We start from the raw sequence: 18,441 nt of genomic DNA, 5'->3' as shown, positions 1-18,441 counted from the left end.
GAGAAATGTGCAGAAGACTACAAAGCTGAAGTCTAGTAATTTGGCATTTTTGCTCTCCATCCTATTTTTATAAAGCCGAGGAAACCTACAAATGATTTTCTATCTTGGCCTTTTGTTTACAATATCACGTTCATTAAGAAAATTTTTCGTGGGGCCAGCCTGGTGGCGCAAGCGGTTAAGTGCACACGTTCCGCTGTGGCGGCCCCGGGGTTCGCCGGTTCGGATCCCGGGTGTGCACCGACGCACCGCTTGTTAAGCCATGCTGTGGCGGCGTCCCATATAAAGTGGAGGAAGATGGGCATGGATGTTAGCCCAGCACCAATCTTCCTCAGCAAAAAAAGAGGAGGATTGGCATTGGATGTTAGTTCAGGGCTGGTCCTCCTCACAAAAAAAAAAAAAAAAAAGAAAATCTTTCGTAAGCATCATTTTAATTGGTCCATAATATTCCATTGTATGGATGCACCATAATTACTCCTTTGTTTACTATTTTGTATTTTTACAGGAAAAGAAAAACCATTATCTAAAGGCACAGTGGGAACAATCTTGAGCACAGACTGCCATAATATGAGAAAGCAGATGAACTTCACAATTCATAACTCAATTAATTAGGAGAAATGCCTCAAATTAATTTAGAAGGAATTTAAGTCTCATATCCTTAATTCTTAATTAGTGAAAAATGACATCTGAGTATAACTCAAATGGAATTAAAAGAAAACTTATATTTTAAGATTCTTAATATTGTGGCAGTTAGAAAATTCTCAGAAACGTTACCAGTAAGATCCTTCTAAAATCAAGCACGTATGATCAACGCACGTTCAACTCTTCCGTCACCGACAGTAAGCCCTCAATCTGTTTTGTAGGCAGAAAGGGGCAGGCATTTTTCTAACAATTTCTGGCGACTAATTAAAGGGGATGGCCATCCCTCGCTACAGACCATTAATAATTAGTTTCCATGAGTATTTCAGACCATTAGTATTTAGTTAGTTTACTAACCTTGGGGGATCACAGCTTGTGTATTTATTTTCTGTAAATCCTCCCAGTGAGGCAGAAGTACAAATCCTAACTGTGCAAGCTCCAAAGAGGTTTGAAGGGACCCATATCAACTTTGGCCAGAGACGACAGATCACCCAGAGAGCTACCAATTTTTAACATAGGGAGGAGTTGAGCAGGAAGGACATTCAACAAATTCTATGGAAGTCTTCCCAGTATCATTTCACGACTGGAATGAATTCCAAGTTAGATACAAATTCATGTGTTTACAAAACCAAGCCCAAAACATCTTCTAAAATATTAACCATTTTTAGATTCTTTTATTGTGTCTTATGAACACTCTGTGTTCAGTTCCAAAAGTGCAAATATATACAAATAAACAGCAGTAAATACATCTCAAGTCTTATTAAGCATCTGATATATCTCACATCTTGGCTGGTGAGTTAACCAAGTTCTCTACTCTTTTTTTTCTCTTGAAGCCCACATGAGCATGTCACTGCGTAACACCTACACTAACGGTGTGGCTCTGGGTGGACAGGATGAGTAGATAGCACATTTCTGAGTCAAATATGTTAATTTAACTCAATCTCAAATTAATTAATTGAGGTTAACTAATCTCAGTAATTCTGAGATTATTGTGTGGAATTGGAAAGAGAAGGCTAAGTAGGTCCAAGTTGACACTACAGCTAAAATAATGATTTTTAAAAAAAATATATGTAGACAATACGATAACAATTAACATTTACTAAGGGTTTCCATATAGCAAACACTGAACTTTTGTTTTAATTTATTTCTGTTGAGCCAGCCCTCTTCCTTCTGTCCTGAGAAGGACAATTCCGGGAAGGGTGCTACCAAAATCAATGGTGTCTAGGCAGGAGACAAAATTTGTCCTGGTAGATACTATGTGTGCTAAAGGCCTAGGAGTATTTCAGGCTGGAGGGCAGCCTACAAAGGCAGATCATTCTTTATTCCCCTTCAGGGATTTTTATTTACTCCTTTTGCACCAATCCCACTGGATCTAGTTTCATAATGTGTATTTTATAAACTTAGTTTTGTGTGGATTCTCTATTAACCAGCTGGTTAATTTTTCTCCAGGACATATATCCACTAAGCAATCAAAAGCACCACAGCCTAGAAGAGAAAATGTGCTCCTCTTAAAGCACCCAACACGCTACCAAGAGTGAGCAAGGCCAGGATTCTCTAGTTGCAAAATAGCCACACTATACTGACGAGAATGTCTACAGCATACTAATGAGAATACGCAGAACTCGGATCTTGGGGACGACGTTTTATCCTCAACGGAGAGATCACAATTGGATTTCTCTTACGTCTATATCATCACTAACATGCTCCTTTATAATTAATGCCAAGTGCTGTACTTATTCTTTTACGTGCATTATTTAATTTAATGGTTATCATACCCTATGGGGTATGTCCAATTATCCCTACACCACAAAAAGAGTACAGAGAAGCTCTATAAGAACTCCTGAAGAAGCAGAGAGTCAGGACTTTTTCACATTCAAGTTCAGATTTCTGGGCTACACTCAACAGTGTTCATTTTGGATTGGCCTTGGATCAAATATAAATTGATATTAAAATTGATCTTAGAGGTCAGACATTTGCTGCCATCGATTTCCAAACCCCATATATTTTCATTTCCTCTTCTCCCTTTATTTTTTTCTTAAACTCTTCCTTCCATCTTTCCATTTTGGGGCCATTTGGGAGGAGGGGGGTGCTACCTTGCAAAAAATAACGCAATACAGATTTTTTTTTTCATATTGGGATGAAAACAAAGCAGAATTTTGGAAGGTAACACCAAGCAATTACAATTGTTCAGGTTTTGGAGACGGACACACCTGTGAGTTTGAATCCTGGCTCTGCTACTTTCTAGTCCTGTGAGCTCTGTGTTACTCCATCACTCTGAGCCTTAGTTTTTTCATCTGTAGAATGGGGATAGTACCACCTACTTTACAGGTTGTTGTGAGACTTATAACAGCAGTTGTGAATCACAACAGACCACAACAAAATCTAATCAGGAAGAGCCTGAACCAGGATTTTGGCTAAAAAAGAAAAGACAATGACAGGTGCCAAAAATCAGGGCAATTAAGAGGTTGCTTTTGGGGATCGGCCCAGTGGCATAGTGGTTAAGTTCGCGTGCTCCGCTTTGGAGGCCTGGGGTTCGCAGGTTCAAATCCCGGGCGTGGACCAATGCACCACTCATCAAGCCACGCTGTGGTGGGATCCCACATACAAAAAATAGAATAAGGTGGGCACAGATGTTAGCTCAGAGGCAGTCTTCCTCAGCAAAAAGAGGAAGATTGGCAACAGATGTTAGCTCAGGGCCAATTTTCCTGACCAAAATAAAAAAAGAAAACGAGGTTGCTTTCTAGATGAGTAAACACAAATGAAAGGACTAGATCAGCGAGTCTCAACCAGCGTGGAGAGATTACAAAGGGGCATGAGTAAACTTCTGTGAGTGATATATATGTTTCACATCTTGATTGTAGTGATGGTTTCATGAGTATAAAAACATGACAAAACTTATCAAATTGCACACTTTAAATATGTGCAGTGTATTGTATGTTATTATACAGTAATAAAGTTGTTTAAAAAATAACTATTCCATCAAGTCTTGACAACAGCATTGCAGATAAATGATGTACATAATGTTTATACTAAGGACCCACTGCCAGGAGAACATATATTGGAGTTATTTTTCTATTTATAGATTGCTGGATTTGATTTGCTAATATTTTGTCAAGGAATTTTCTGTTTAGGGTCATAACAGATATTTGTCAGTAGTTTTCTTCTCTTGTAATGTTTTTCTCTGGTTTGTTATCAGAGTTATCCTAGCTTCCCATGATGACTTGAAGAGTTTCCTTCTGCTCCATTCTTTGAAAGAATGTGGTTAAGATTGATATTATCTCTGCCTTAAATGTTTAATAGAATTCACCAGTGAAATGATCTGAGCCTGGAGTTTTCTTCGTGGTAACGTCCCCTTGCTCATTCCTAAGACTCGTAATTTGTGTCTTCTCCTTTTCTCACTCAGTCTAATTAGAGTCTAACTAACTATTGATCTTTTCAAAGAACTACCTCTTGGTTTCATTGATGTTTTTCTACTGTTTTTCTATTCTCTATTTCATTGATTTCTGTTATATTATTTCCTCCTTCTAGTTATTTTAGTTTTAATTTGTAGCTTAAAGTGGAAGATCACCGATTTTAGACCTTTCCTCTTTTCTAATCAAAGCATTAGAAACTATATATTTCCCCCTAAGTACTGCTTTAACTGCATCCTGCAAATATAAAGATGTTGTATTTTCATTTCATTCAGAATAGTTCCTAATTTCCCTTATGGTTTCTTCTTTGACAAGCCTTATTTAGATATGTGGTTTAATTTCCAAATATTTGAGAATTTTCCAGATCTCTATTATTGATTTCCAATTTAATTCCATTGTGGTCAGAGACCTTTTAAATGTGTTGGAATTTGTTTTATTGCCCAGCAATACAGACTTTCTTGACGAATGGTCAATGTATAGTTGAGAAGAATACGTGTTGTGCTGATATTAATGGAATATTCTATAAACGTCCGTTAGCTCCAGTTGGTTGTTAGTGTTCAAGTCCTCTAGATCCTTATTGATTCTTTGTATACCTCTATCAGTTACTGAGAGAGAGGTGTTAACATCTCCCTTTAAAATTGCGGATTTTTTCCTTTTAGTTGTGTCAGTTTTTGCTTCATGTATTTTAAAGGTCTCATTGATTGATTATATGCATATTTATACCCTCTTGATGAACTGACCCCTTTATCATAACGAAACATTCTTCATCCCCGGTCATATTCCTTGTTCTGGAGTCTATGCTGTCTGACGTTAATATCAGTGAGTTTAGATGTCTTATGCTTAGTGTTTACCCGGCCTTTTTCCCTCCTTTTACTTTCAACTTGTCCGTGCTTTTATTTATTCACTCAATCTCTTAAATTAGAGGATTCATGTAATTTTGAAGGCTAGGTTCTGAAATCAAGTTAGTGGTGATTCCTCTGGATCAAATATCATTAGGTTATGGCAAAACTGCTCTACCCATTTATGAAGATATCAGAATGGCCCCAAACTAACCAAGGTCTTACCTTTAGAATAGCATACCACCATAAATACGGGAATTTATCATTTATACATTCCCATTTATAAATATGGGAATGTAATATTATCTGAGCCTTCCAGTCTGAAGACTAGAGGAAATGGTTTTACTCTGAGGACAAACAGTTGCAACAAAAATGGGTTTCTCCTTTCCTAAACATCTGGAGGAACAAGTCAAAATGGAACTAGAACTAGATTAAGTCTACTTCTAGTAGATACTGCCAGATAACTTGTGCTGAAATCACATTCAATTCTCCTAAAACGAGCTTCCTTTATCTTTCTCAAGGTTTTCCTCTACCATAACATCTAAAACCACATCATCTTTTTACTAGGTGGTAAGCCATCAGGTGCTTCTCCTAGGTATATATCTCACATCTCTATTGGATCACTTACCTTTTTATTTTATGATTATATGGGACTCTATCTTATTCATTTTGTATCCTAGTATCTTACATTGTAACTGAGAGACTGTAGACCCTCAATAAATGTCTGTTGAATGAATGAATAGGACACAAGAAGAGGACCTCATCTATGAGAAATGTGGCTAGAAATTTATTTAAGGGACCAGAGGCTGAGGAGAAGGAGGAAGAGGGACAATCTTCAACCAGCCAAACCCACTCTCTCTCCAGTGTTCAGCAAAAGGTGAAGTTTTCACTGTGGACCACAAAGCCAAAATCACAGACAGGTAAATTTGCTAATAGCAAAATAAACAGATCTCCAGTAGTTAGGGGGCTCCTCCATCGAACATGAGCTGTTCAGGGCTGCATCTGTGTCACCGTGCAAGATGCTGCAGGAGAACTCGGGCTCGTGCTCGAGTTGGTCCAAGGCGGAGCACAAACTTTCCTGAAGAGGTTCGAGTGGAGACTGGACGAGGAACAAGGGAAAAGGTAAGAGCCTACCACTGGAATAGGGAGGAAGGGGAAAGTCACAGACAAGCATCTGAACTCAAACCAAGAGCTGAACAGGAAAAGATCAAGAGACTTAAAAATGAGAATAGGCGAGGTTAGAGGCTGTAGCCACAGTTTAATTACACTGATGCTGGCTTCTTTGTGGCCCAATGCCACCTTGCACAAGAGGAGTTTGCCTTGAAGTACTGTTCCCAAGTGGTACAGCCAAGCTCCTCAGAGGGTACTGTGGCTGTTTCCTCCAATCCCAGCATGCTCTAGGTCCTGGAAGACAAGCTTGGTCCTTGAGAATCAGGACAGGTACTGAGGAAGGGCTAGAACACTTTCCTAAGCTCCATGATTTAAAGACTCAGTATCAGATAGTCCTTTTTTGTTCAGATAAAGTTTTGTCATACCCAAACAGTCACTGACATATTATGGTTTGGTGAGAAAGCACTTAGATTTGTGAATCAACTAGATCTGGGTTTTTATCTAGTTCAGCCTCTTCCTATCCATGTGGCCTTCAGTAATCTACTTAAATCAACCCTGTTTCCTCACCTGTAAATGGGGATATTGAGTACATATTTCATAGCATTATGGTGAGAGCTAAGTAAAATAACTTATAAGATACCTTCTACTTCATAGGTGGTTATTCTATCCAATTGGTAATGGGTAACTGGATTGGGCCCTTGCACATATAAATATGCTCCTCTGGGATTGTGGGAGAGCAAAAGAGGGACGGGAAAATACACACGGGCATGTGCACACACACGTCCAGACACCCCACGCCTACCTATATACCTATTACCAGTCACAGAAGTCAAGACACCAAGTAATATAGCTCTTTGACTCATAAAGCAAACACGTGAGTCTATATTCTGGAGCATATGTCTTAAGTTAAATATCAGAAAGTTACAAGACTGTATGTGTGACTACATCAGTGTTCAAAACAGACACGAAATGGTCAAACACTACAAAGTTCTACCTTCTGGCTTGGAGGCCCTTCCCCCTCATCCAAAGCCCCATCCTCTTGCTGGTCATAGGCAGGGCCTCCCAGGGTTCTGATTCTCTTCTCACACTGCTTCTTTGCCACAGTCAGTTGGTTAATGTACCTTTTCATATTCCTGGCCCTCAGGAGATCAGCCTTCATTGCAGCGGTTTCTTTACCTTGAGTGGGATGGATGGACAGTAGCCAGTCAGAGGACAAGGTGCAAAAGAGGGAACACAACAATTCTGAACCACATTAGTGTTTGATGTGGCACATTCTGAACAGTGGGTCCTAAATAAAAGAATAGAATTCATGCTAAACACACATACATGCTCTCAAATGGAAATACCATTGATTTCTAAATATAATTTCTAAATATACCACTGACAAATCTTACTCAAATGTAAAACACTAAAAAAATAACTCCTCTGTACGTACTCACAAATCGATGTGCACGTGTGTATATATATATTTTTTATTATCTCTACATGTATGTGTATGTATGCACAGTCATTTATAAGCATGGAGTGAGTGCTCACTATGTGTCAGGCACTGGCTAGGCATTTGGCATTCAAAACCAATTGTTTAATCTCATGGAAATCGAGTCCAGCAAGGAAGAAACCCAAAGGTAGTGTGAGCAATTACAAGTGGAAGATGGGCTATAAAGAGAAAGCGTAGGTACCACTGAACTGCTTAACAAGCGATTCTAATGCAAGTTCCCTGGAGGAAATTACATTCAAATAAAATGAATAATGAGGGCAGTGTGGCAGACGGAGAGAATAACAAGTGTGAAAGCGAAAACCCTGAAGCAGGAAAGAGAGCAGAGCTTTGGAGGAAGTGAAAGAAAGTCAGTACAGCAGACACAAAAGGAGTGAAGAGGGATCCAGAACGAATCTGAAGTAGGCAGGAGCCAAAAGCTGCAAAGCCTCTTCTGAATTCATAGAAAGAACTTTGGTCTTGAGCTCAAGAGCACCGAGAAGCTTTGAGTGGGACCGAGAAGCTTTGAGTGGGTTTTAAGCAAGCGTATGCCATAAATGGACTTGTATTTTAAAGATTACACAGGAAGCAGGATAAAAAATAATTGGAAGATGAAAGACTGCAAGTAGAGAAAGCAAGTGGAGGACCACTGCAGTAACTGAGGAGGGAGATGATGGTCTAAAATAGGGTCATGGCAATGGCAGAAGAGAGGACTGAAAGGATTTGAGGATGATTAAGAAAGAGAACTAATAGGACCCGGTGACTGACTGGACAGGGTAGAGGACAGGTTGCTGAGGAATGTAAAGAAAAAAGAGATATCCAAGATGGCGCCCAAGTTTCTGCCATGAGCAGCCATAATCTCGAGATGGTGGGGCCAACTACTAAATTAGGGAACATTAGAGAAGAAGCAGGTTAATGAAAGATCACAAGTTCAATTTTGGACCATGTGGTGGATGATATTTGCCAAAGATGGCCATACTAATATCTCGCATCTCACATGCTCTTTTTACAATGTCACTTTGACAATCTCCCTCTGAGAAGTAGGGTATGTGTTCCCTTTTCTGGAACCCGGGTGGGTTTGTGATTACGGAGGAAGCGATGCTACGATTTCCAAGACTAGATCATAAAAGGCCACTGACTTGGAGCCCTGAGCCCCCTTGTAAGTCGTCCACCACTGGTGAGGCCTCCATGCTTTGAGGAAGCCTAACCAATCAGTAAATAGAGAGATCCACATGGAGAGGCCCCCAGACCACAGCCCTAGCTGAGATCTCAGCCCACATCCAGCACCAACTTGGCACCATGGGCATACACCATCTTGAAAGTGAACTGCCCGGCCCAGTCAAGCAGGGAAGCCATCCCTGCCAAACCCTGCCCAAACTGCAGATTCGTGAGCAAAAGAAATGACTGTTGCTTAATATACTATGTTTTAGGGTGGTTTGTCACACAGCAAAAGATAACTGGAACGGGCAAATTGAGTTTGAGGGCATTTGAGCTATCCGGACAGAGACACAAGGCGGGGAGTTCAGAAGCAGTCAGCTCTTAGATAGTAACTGAAGTCATGAGAGTAGGTGAGATAACCCAGGAAGAAATAAAATGATCCCAGGACATAATCTAAACAAACCCTACATTTAATGGTGAGAGAGAAGATGACAAGCTGATAGAGAGACTGTGAAGGAGAGATAGAAGGTAAATGAGAGAGTGTGGTTTACTGAGAAGCCAAGAGAGAAAGGATTTCAGCAAAAAGGGAGAAATGGTATCTCGTCTGTTTTATTGCAAAAGCCTCCTAACTGGTCCCCATTCTTTCACCCCTGCCTCCCTTCAGTCTTTATCTCAACACAGCAGCCAAGGCAATCCTACTAAAACCTGTTTTTCCTCTGCTCAGACACCTCCAACACACCCACATTTCACCCACAGCAAAAGCCAAAGCTCTTACAAGGGGCTGTAGGGCCCTACGCACTCTGGCATCAGAGTCACCTCTCTGACCTCACCCCTTCCTACTGTCCACACTAGCCACACTGGTCTCCTCACTGTTTCTTTTCTTGTCTTTTTTTGTTTTTCTGAGGAAGATTCGCCTTGAGCTGACATTGGTGCCAATCTTCCTCTATTTTGTATGTGGGTCGCTGTCACAGCATGGCTCACGAGTAGTGTAGGTCCACGCCCAGGAACAGAACCAGGGCCGCCAAAGCAGAGCACACTGAACTTAAACACTAGGCCATGGGGCCGGCCCCTCTTTTCTTGTCTTTTTAAAATAACAGCTTTATTGAGATATAATTCATATACTGTTCCATTCACCTATTTGAAGTGTACAATTTAACTGCTCTTAGTATATTTAATCCATACTAACTGCTTATACTAACTGCAGTTAGTATATACTAACAAATTAGCTTATACTAACTGTTATACTAACTGCTCTTAGTATATTTACAGACTTGTGCAACCATCACCATAATCACTTTTAGAACACTTTCATCACCCCAAAAAGAAACCATATACCCATTAGCAGTCACCCAACCCTCTCAGCCATAGGCGTTTTTATAGGTCTGCCTCTATGCATTTGCCCATTCTGGACATTTCATGTAAATGGAGTCATACACTACGAGGTCTTTGGTGACTAGCTTCTTGAACACACCGTGTAGCTCCTGCTCAGGACTTTTAGATTTGATCTCTCAACCTGGCCCTTTCACCCTCCATATATCTGCACAGCTCAGGTCCTCACCCCCTTCAGGTCTCAGGGAAGACTTCCCTGGCCACCCTATTTCTAACTGATATCCCCTCCCTATAACAACAGGACTTTTCTCCCTCTCTGCTTTACTTTCTCTGCAGCGCATACTGCCATACTGTGTATTCGACTTATTTATCCTGTAAGTACGTCCTCATAAAGGTCAGCATCTTGTTTGTTTGTACACTGCTGTATCTCCAGCACCTACAACAGTGCCTGGCAACACAGTAGGAACTCATTAAATATTTGTTGAATGGATGAATGAACTGTGTCAAATATTACTGAGAAGTCAACAAAAATATAGCTGACATTTTGCTGAGTGCTTACTAGAAAGCAGGTATTGTGCTCTTTCTAGAACTTTGGCTGTGAAGGAGAGAAACAGGGTGAGAATCCTCACCTCCCAATCTCTAACTTACTCCACCATGGTTTCTACCCCTCCCCTCCACCAAATCTGCCGTTGCCCAGATCACTGGTGACCTCTGTGTCAAATCCGGCAGAGAGTTTTCAGTAGAATCTGGAGTCAGACTTAGATTAGGATTCTGGCTCTGCCACTTATAAGCAATGTGGTCTTTGCAAGAATTTTTTTTAATTAAATTTAAAAACCTTTATAATAGTTTGTTTCCTTAAGTTGACACTATATAAAGTAAAAGCAAAAAAACTCACACAAAATTAATTTTTAAAAATGACTAAGCATGGAGCATTTCCTTAGCATATACAACCTGAAGGCAGGGGTTGGGGTTAAGGGAAGGCTTTTGTTTTTTTTTTAAATGGGAGAGAAATGAGCTGGTTTTAATGCTGATGAGAAGGAACCAGCTGAGAGAGAAAGCGAGGTGATAGATGAGGAATGGAATCCAGAAGACAGGTGAAGAGACCGGCTGTGGGCAAAGGCCGCCTCCTCCCCTGTAGTAACACAGAAGGCAGAGCAGAGGGATACAGACACAAGCAAGCTGGGAGGCTGGTGGTCGGAAGCTGGAGCAGCTCCCTTCACAGGGATTCTGTTTTCTCAAAGCAGTGAGTGAGGTTATCTGCTTACAGTGAGGTGGGCAGAAAGGGTGAGTGGTCAGAGGCCTGGGGAAAGTGGGGAAAGTGTGAAATCCACTGTGGAACGCAGACGAGCAAGCTCACTTCAGAAACAGTGAGACTGTGTCAGGCAAGGTTCAGGGCGGAGGTGACCACTAGAGAAATACAAATACTCCTAGGCAGGTCAGATCACACCTTCCGGAGGTGAGTCATCATATACTTGGCTTAGATTGGACTACCAATAATAAAAGAGGGTCTGTGTTTTGTTTCTTGGTGCCCTTCAAACTGGAGTACGTAAGGTTTCACACATCACATCAGAGACCTCCAGTTCCCCAGGAAGATCACCACCTCCTTTATGTCCCACTTGCATTTGTGCAAATGCTTAAAATAGTACCCAGGCAGGCTGAACAAATTAATTTAAAAAACTTAAGTACCACAAAACATTTTGTGTTTCAGAAGCAGCTTTTTCCAGCATTTATCACAGAGGGTCACAGGCAGCCTTCAGGTCAATAGACAGTCTTGTTAAGGGGGTCTGTCAGATATCACAGGATATGTTTCCATATGTGTGCGGAGGAGATATTTTCATTTAACCTCAATAATGGTTTTTCAACTTGTCCTCTGCTTGGCTGTTAGAGATGCCCTGACCAACGAACTAACTCGGCATTTATCTTGAGAGAAAAAACAGTATTTCAGAGCCCCCTGAGCAGGAAGATAAAAAGAAATGTGGTCTGCCCCCAAATTAGTTTTTTGCAAACTAGGAAGCTTTGTGTGTGTGTACCTAAAGAAATACATGCTTAGAATAGCTAATTTTTTCAGAAAAAGATTCATTTTTTAAACATATATCCTTAAACTCTAAATTTTGTGCATAACACTTAAATTACCCTAAAATTGAGGGACAAAAAGTTACCTTTTATAAAACAAAGCTAGACCACAAGCTTAATTTTGGGTTAAAATAGGCAATAGAGAGACATGTATAGGAAGAAACTGACACACATTTATCAACAGCCAAATTCTTCTTCTCCTAAGAAAGCTTAAAAGCCTTTCTAAAAGGACAAAAACTAGAGGCAAATTCCAAAGAGAAGGAAGAAAGAGAATAAACCTTTCCCTAAAACACAGCTGCAGGGCTGGGAAAAATGTTCTCATGTTCTGCTTGAATGTCCCGGCTCACGTGAATGCATTCTGTTTGTTAAAGGGCAATACAATGCCATTGTCTGATCACAAAGCTTGTTGCTGACAAAGGCAAGAGCAGCTTGTTGCTTAGACAATTCTGTTTATTTTTGCCTCAGAAAACTAATGCCACGTTCAGGACTAAACCAGTAACACGGTGCTCACGCAGCCCATATGTCTGCCATGCAAAAATCCTTGTAAACCCAGCCATGCAGATGATTATGCTTCTTTGTGACCGGAAAACCCATTCAGTCAAGAAATATTCACACCAAGAAAAGTACAGGCAAGGGGGTGTGTGACAACACACTGTGGCCCAGCTCAAGCCAGATTCACATGGCCGTTTCTCTATAGAGCCTTAGGTGACACCGTGCATTGTTAAAAACTGGGTTAATCACATCACGTTTAATCTAGCTTATAAAGAAAGCCAGCATGGTGCCGGCCCCATGGCTTAGCAGTTAAGTGTGTGCGCTCCACTGCTGGCGGCCCAGGTTCGGATCCCGGGCGCGCGCTGACACACCGCTTCTCCGGCCATGCTGAGGCCGCGTCTCACATACAGCAACTAGAAGGATGTGCAACTATGACATACAACTATCTACTGGGGCTTTGGGGAGAAAAAGGAGGATGATGGGCAATAGATGTTAGCTCAGGGCCAGTCTTCCTCAGCAAAAAAGAGGAGGTTTGGCATGGATGTTAGCTCAGGGCTGACTTTCCTCACAAAAAAAATAAATAATAATAATAATAAAAAATAAAAAATAAATAAAATATTAAGAAGGCCAGCATGACAAAGAGTGGCAGGTGAGACACTCAATGGCAGTGGCTCTTTGAATTGGTGATATAATATTGTACAGCAAGTGATTATAAACATTTATTATTTTTCCTCCTAAATAGTCTAGATTCTACTGAGGTCAGAGCCAAAGGAAATGGGTTCATTTGCTGAAAAAGACATTTGGATTAGAACATTAGATGAACCCTTCTGGCTACAAAGACATTACAGTAGACCTATAAACAACATCACAGAACTGCTTTTTGCTATTAACCTCTGCCCAGGATACAGTTCTTCCTTGAGCAAGTGAAGTGACTTGCAGTAAAACAAAAACACCAGGGAACAACTGTCAGGTACTATTCCTAATGAGGCAAAGGAGAGTGAAGTCACTTACAGTGCAAACTAATGACTCCAGAAATAGCACAAGTACAACTGGACAAAAATGACACTGCTACAGTTTTCAGGTATTAATAAATATCAGTAGTAGAGTATTTTTCTTTTGTCATAACATGCTATCAAATTCCAAGGCATATCCCAATAGCAGCACCCTCAACGGGTGGATTGAGGAATTCACTGGATAACAGAGAGCAGGGTTTCTCAACCTTGGCACTATTGACATGGTGGGCTGGATAAATCTTTGTTGTGGGGGCTGTCCTGTATCTTGTGGGATGTTGAGCAGCATCCTTGGCCTCTACCACTAGATGCCAGTAGCATTCCTTCCCCCAGATGTGACAACCAAAAATGTCTCCAGACACTGTCAAATGCCCCTTGTCGGCGCGAAATTGGACCCCCCAGCCCAACCCACCAAGAAGTGCTAAAATAGAGGTACAACCTCTGGGACAGTGAAGGAGACAAGGCTGCACACTTGTCCCTGTCCGACTCCCCAGCATGTGGTTCCCCTCCTCACACTGCAACGGTCTTCTCACGTCCCCCAGGCAATCAAGGTGTAATGAATTAAGGGAGTTCCAAATACCATGTCTACTAAGGCAAGGGAAACAAAAGAAAAAATTAACAAATGGGGCTACATCAGACTAAAAAGCTTCTGCAAGGCAAAGGAAACCATGAACAAAACGAAAACACAACCCATCAACTGGGAGAAAATATTTACAAATCATATATCCGACAAGGGGTTAATCTCCAAAATGTATAAAGAACTCATAGAACTCAACAACGAAAAAACAAACAACCCAATCAAAAAATGGGCAGAGGATATGAACAAACATTTTCCCAAAGAAGATATACAGATGGCCAACACACACATGAAAAGATGTTCAACATCACTAATTATTAGGGAAATGCAAATCAAAACTACAATGAGATATTACCTTACACTGGTCAGAATGGCTATAATTAACAAGACAAAAAATAACAAACGTTGGAGAGGATGTGGAGAAAAGGGAACCCTCATTCACTGCTGATGGGAATGCAAACTATGGAAAACAAGAAGGAGATTCCTCAAAAATTAAAAATAGAAATACCATACGATCCAGCTGTCCCACTTCTGGGTATTTATCCAAAGAACTTGAAATCAACAATCCAATGAGATTTATGCATCCCTATGTTCACTGCAGCATTATTCACCGTAGCCAAGACGTGGAAGCAATCCAAGTGCCCACCAACTGATGAATGGATAGAGAAGATGCAGTATATATATACAATGGAATACTTCTCAGCCATAAAAAAAACCAAAATCATCCCATTTACAACAATACGGATGGATCTTGAGGGTATTATGTTAAGTGAAATAAGCCCGACAGAGAAAGACAAACACCATATGATCTCACTCACATGTGGAAGATAAACAAACACACGGACAAAGAGAACAGATTAGTGGCTACCAGAGGGGAAGGGGATTGAGAGGCGGGCAAAAGGGCACATACATATGGTGATGGATAAAAACTAGATTATTGGTGGTGAGCATGATGTAGTCTGTACAGAAACTGATAAATAATAATGTACACATGAAATTTCAAAATGTTATAAACCATTACAACCAAAATAAATCATAAATAAATAATAAAAATAAATAAATAAAAAATAATAAAACAAAATAAAATAAAAAATGGAAAAAAAAGAATGAAGGGGGTTCCTCACTAGGAAATGCCGGGCCTCTATTTCTCAACCTGTATCCACAGTGACAGACTAATAAGACTTTGAATCTTTCTTGTACGTTTAAATAGAAGTTTTAATCAACTCCCCTGAGAGGAGGGTTCAACAAACAGGTATGTATTTACTTAGGGACTAGTCAAGTTTCCAAACGAGAAATGGTGCTTGACTTCTTAACATGAAGCTGACAGCAACTCTCAGTAGTTACTAATCACCACCAACTTCTTGAAAATTATCTGAAAACCACCTCAAAAGCTGCCCAGCAACTAAAAAAATAATCTACCTTACTTTTCAACTTGAGGCTAGTATGTTCTTTTTTTTTTAAGAATAAATGGGATTCCCTTATCAAACCAAATACCTGAAATTTCATAGTCTAACGTGTCACTCCACTTACGTAGAAAGTATATTTAAGGAATAAGTGGAAATCACAGCAGGAGTCGATGGCGGAACCACTCACGTTATAAGAGGGAAGACTACAGAGACCTCACAGACCTTGCACAGCCTAGTGGGGGTACCGTCACCACACCTGCTATTTCCTTCCTTTAAATGTCTCAAGTGCTGAAACTTCTAGCACTTCCTTTGGTTTAAGGCCCTCCAACGTACCTGAATACATTTTTAAAGTAATAATGTCATATCAATTAAATCCACACATTATACTACCAGGAGAGCCCTGCTCCAAATTAGAGCCATGAGTTGAACAGATATGAGATACACACTCAGAACACAGATCCCGCCCGTGTAATCTGTAAGTTTTCAGCACGACTCATAACATCTACCTGTATGAATGAGTAATGTAGTGAGAAGAGTCCAGGACTAAAAATCAGGAGACCTGGGTTCAAGTTCCAGATTTGTGTGTTACTAACCAGTTCTAGTCACAGCAGGTACATTGTTTAACATCTCTGGAGCTGAACTTTACTTGTATAAATGCAGGTGTTAGAATATGTGATGACCGAAGTTTTCCTGGCGGAGAGAGGTGGGATATAAAATGATGAGACTATAGCGAGTTTAACAGAAGTGCCCTGAGCCCTTAGTCCCTCAAGGCAGAGACTGGATGGGCGGTAGGTAGGATGCTGGAGAAGGGACAGCAGGCGCTGAGGCTTCAGTGTTCACGGTATGAAGGCCAGGCAGGAAGAAACCCTGGGAAGGGCCCCTTATCAACGATCTGGAGTGTTTTGTAAGCTTAGGTCATTCACCAATTGTCTGTATCAAATTACTGCAATGCTGGAAAATTAGCTCACATCAAAGCATTAGAAAGGACTCGGAGAAGTCCACAAGAGTCTACAGATTAGCTCCTTTCATTCAGGCAGGGACACCTTTAAATCCTAAATCAGACAAAGAAGCTAGATACTATCCTTAAGAAAAAAATTCCTAATGGAAATCATCATGGTTCTTATCAGCAAGTAACAGTGCGTGTGCGTGTATATTCAATATATTCTGAAGTTCTTCTGCAGTTCTACTTGATATATTTAATTCCAAAACTGTTTACTTACACTCTAAACAACATGCGCAATTTTACCAAAGCCTCCCAATCTAACTATGAGCACATCACTCCAAAGTGTGTACTATTTATATACAGCAATTTCTAGCAGACTCAAATCAACGTCATGTCCTTCGTTGTACCCAGCTGAATGAATGTTACTCTTGGATCACCCTCACTATTCTTGATAACATTTCAGGATTCAGAACAGCATAAAACAAAGCTTTAAAGGGAGCTGAAAAACTGGGCTTATTCACACCAAACTGCAGGGAAAATTCAGCACATGTCCCATTATTACTAGAATTCCCACACAGGACTAGTGCCTTAGTTCCTTCAGGGGGCTATAACCAAACATCACAGATTAGGTGACTATAAACAACAGAAATTTATTTCTCACAGTTCTGGAGACTAGAAATCCCAGATTAGGGCGCCAGCACGGTCGGCTTCTAGTGAAGGCCCTCTCCCAGGTTGTAGACGGCCACCTTCCTGCTGGGTCCTCACATGGTAGAAGAGGCTAGGGATCTCTCTGCAGCCTCTTGTATAATCACTAATCCCATTCATAAGGGCTCCATCCTCATGACGTAAGCGCCTTCCCAAGGCCTCACGTCCTAAGACCACCATGTTTGGGTGTTAGGATTTCAACATAAGAATTTTGGGGGGACACAAACATTCAGACCATAGCACACAGCTTATTTTAATAGATCATTTCTCAACTACTCTGGCTGCTCTAATTGTAAAAAAAAAAAAAAAAAGCTAGCGAGGTGGGTACTAAAATGCCTACATGAATACATCAATGGCTCTGTATCATCTACAGTAGTGGTTCTCAAAGTGTGGTTCCTGGTCAAGCAGCATCAGCTTCTCTGGGGAACCTGTGAGTAATACAGATGCTTAGGGCTCACTCCAGATCTAAGAATCAGAAACTCTGGTGTGGGGCCCAGCAATCTGCATTCTAACAAGCCCTCCAGGTGATTCTGATGCACGCTATAGTTTGAGAACCACTGCTCTACAGGATTAAGTCAAATGTCCTAGGACAGCTTACAAGATCAGCCCTGTCTTCCTATCAAGCATCATCTTTCCATTACATGCCAAGCACTAGCACAGCGTCTCACTCGACATAACCTATACACTGGATGCTGTTCTACAACTGTCTTCTTTGTCTATGCACATGTGGCACCATCTACCCACATCTACCCGACAAGCCCAGAAGGGAATGAGAGCCACTCAATCTTTCTGACTCAATTCTGTTACTCTTAATGGAAAGCCTTTCCTGACCTCTGTTCCAGGTAGAGCTGACCGCTCCACACATCTGTGCCACTACTGAATCCTGAACATGCAACTCTCACTGCACTTATCAAATTGTAGTGTAATTGTGTATGTGTGTCTACCTGTCTCATTAGACTATGATCTCTTCAAGGTCACGGCGAGTTTTCTTCATTGCACAGCTGTACCTAACACATAATGGCACTCAAAAAATGTTTGTTGAATGACTGAAGACCTTCTTCTAGCGATTAAGATATCCTCTAGCACAGATTCTCTATTGACGTGAGGAGTCCTAAGAACTCACAAGCTCTCTTTTAAACAACCCCCGCCCCCTCCAAAGCCCCAGTAGATAGTTGTATGTCATAGCTGCACATCCTTCTAGTTGCTGTATGTGGGACGCGGCCTCAGCATGGCCAGAGAAGTGGTGCGTCGGTGCGCGCCCGGGATCTGAACCTGGGCC

General features: G+C 41.0%; 1 protein-coding gene across 4 annotated transcripts in view; it reads right to left on the bottom strand.

Annotated features, from left to right (window-relative positions):
- Positions 1-18,441, bottom strand: part of SNX25 (sorting nexin 25) — a 129,803-nt gene that overhangs the window by 29,936 nt on the left and 81,426 nt on the right. For 3 of the 4 annotated variants that reach the window (XM_087418360.1, XM_087418362.1, XM_087418363.1), the window contains exons 6-7: positions 13,971-14,116; positions 6,990-7,171 (exon numbers count right to left, since the gene is read on the bottom strand). In XM_087418360.1, the coding sequence (XP_087274486.1) occupies positions 6,990-7,171; positions 13,971-14,116 (328 nt within the window). The remainder of the gene's footprint in view (positions 1-6,989; positions 7,172-13,970; positions 14,117-18,441) is intronic. The other variant, XM_087418361.1, reaches the window with a different exon arrangement.

This window comes from Ceratotherium simum, chromosome 28 (assembly GCF_057802395.1).
Source record: "Ceratotherium simum simum isolate JZ-2026a chromosome 28, ASM5780239v1, whole genome shotgun sequence".
NCBI classification, from domain to species: domain Eukaryota; kingdom Metazoa; phylum Chordata; class Mammalia; order Perissodactyla; family Rhinocerotidae; genus Ceratotherium; species Ceratotherium simum.
This window is presented reverse-complemented; position numbering and strand designations above follow the sequence as displayed.